Consider the following 1,536-nt stretch of genomic DNA (forward strand, 5'->3'; position numbering starts at 1 on the left):
TGTGTGTGTGTCTGTGTGTGTGTCTTGTCAGCTGCCTTCATTCTGTTTTGCTGTCTATATTTAGCAGAGTCACATTCAGACACAATTCTGATAAAAGGAGATACACCCACTGAAATCACAATCTTCACATACCCACTAAAACGTAAGCACATACCGTAGTCTTTGAGAAAATTAGACATATGTACAGTACTGTTCAATCATTTGGGGCCAGTGAGTTTTTTATTTTTTTATTTTTTAAGGTTTATGAAAAAATGCATTTTGTGTTCATCCAAAATGCATTCTACTGTACAATAATACTATAAAATATTACTGCCGTACAAATTAATATATTTAAACGGTGTAAACAGTGTATGTATTCCTGTGGTGACAAAGATGAATATAGTGTGCGTTATCAGAAATGTCTCACCCATTTGTTACAGGAAATATGGAAATATGTCAAATTATCAGTTGCACTGATTTTCATAGCTTGAACATTGCTTCAAAATATAATATGTAATAATTTATAATATTGTTTATATCACTTGAATATTACAGTTTTTTTCCCTAATGTTTTTCATATGTTTTTTTGTATATAGTCGGACAGTAATACCAGCTTCCTGAGGGCAGCCAGGGCAGGTAACATTGATAAGGTGCTGGAGTTTCTCAAGAGCGGACAGGACATTTCCACATGCAATCAGGTAACCTTTTAATCAAGCAGAATTTCAGTGTTGTAAAATACAATAATTTCTTCTCATTTATTTTCTTCTCGTCGTATGTCATACCTTTTTTTTTTTTTTACAATGCATTACAAATGAATTCACCAATTGGAGGTTTTGCACACTGTTGCATCTCAGGCCTTTTAGATTATGTACTTACAATAAAATTTCCAATAAAATCTGTTGAGTAATACTAAATTTGAAGTCCTTGGTTTTCCAGGAAGTGGGTATAGCCATAAACTTCTTTCCAGCTTAAAAGACATGATCTGTCATCTCTGTGTTAGCTCCAAACTCTTTAGAAAGTCCTAGTAGATTTGTGAGTGGAGGATAATCCTGATTAGAAATGTGTATGCTTTTTTTACTTTACTTTGCTCAATTTTTGTCCAGCCTGCACACAAACTTCATTGTTATGATGTNTAGAGAGCCATACTGATTCCTGACAAATGCTACATTGCCAACATTATCAGCAAGTCTTCTGCCAAGCAGTTCTTTCTAGTACATCAAAGCCTTTTTACTCATGCGTGTCTCTAGCAGCTGTTCCCACTCCCGACCTTCTGTACCTTCTGCTTAACTAAACCCTCCCACTGTCACAGCACTGCTGTGTTCATCCAATCTTTACAAATTACCTCTAGCAAAACAATGCACTGATATCAGATGAATATATAGAAGCCATTTGATCTTTAATCTTAAAATCTGTGAAGTATATTAAACTTATTTCTTTTGAAATCAAACACAGTGAAATGCAAACATGCACGTTAAAAATAGTTTTGTGTTAAATGAGAACGTATTGTAGCTTTAGAAATATTTTATTTGATATAACATAACATTTATTACACATAAG

At 33.6% G+C, this 1,536-nt stretch overlaps 1 protein-coding gene across 1 annotated transcript in view; it reads left to right on the forward strand.

The window, feature by feature from the left end:
• LOC122342651 (ankyrin-2-like) overlaps positions 1 to 1,536 on the forward strand; it is an 18,026-nt gene that overhangs the window by 1,973 nt on the left and 14,517 nt on the right. The window contains exon 2 of the mRNA XM_043236629.1: positions 576 to 677. Within this exon, the coding sequence (XP_043092564.1) occupies positions 576 to 677 (102 nt within the window). The remainder of the gene's footprint in view (positions 1 to 575; positions 678 to 1,536) is intronic.

The sequence above is a fragment of the Puntigrus tetrazona genome, chromosome 1, assembly GCF_018831695.1.
Source record: "Puntigrus tetrazona isolate hp1 chromosome 1, ASM1883169v1, whole genome shotgun sequence".
NCBI lineage: Eukaryota > Metazoa > Chordata > Actinopteri > Cypriniformes > Cyprinidae > Puntigrus > Puntigrus tetrazona.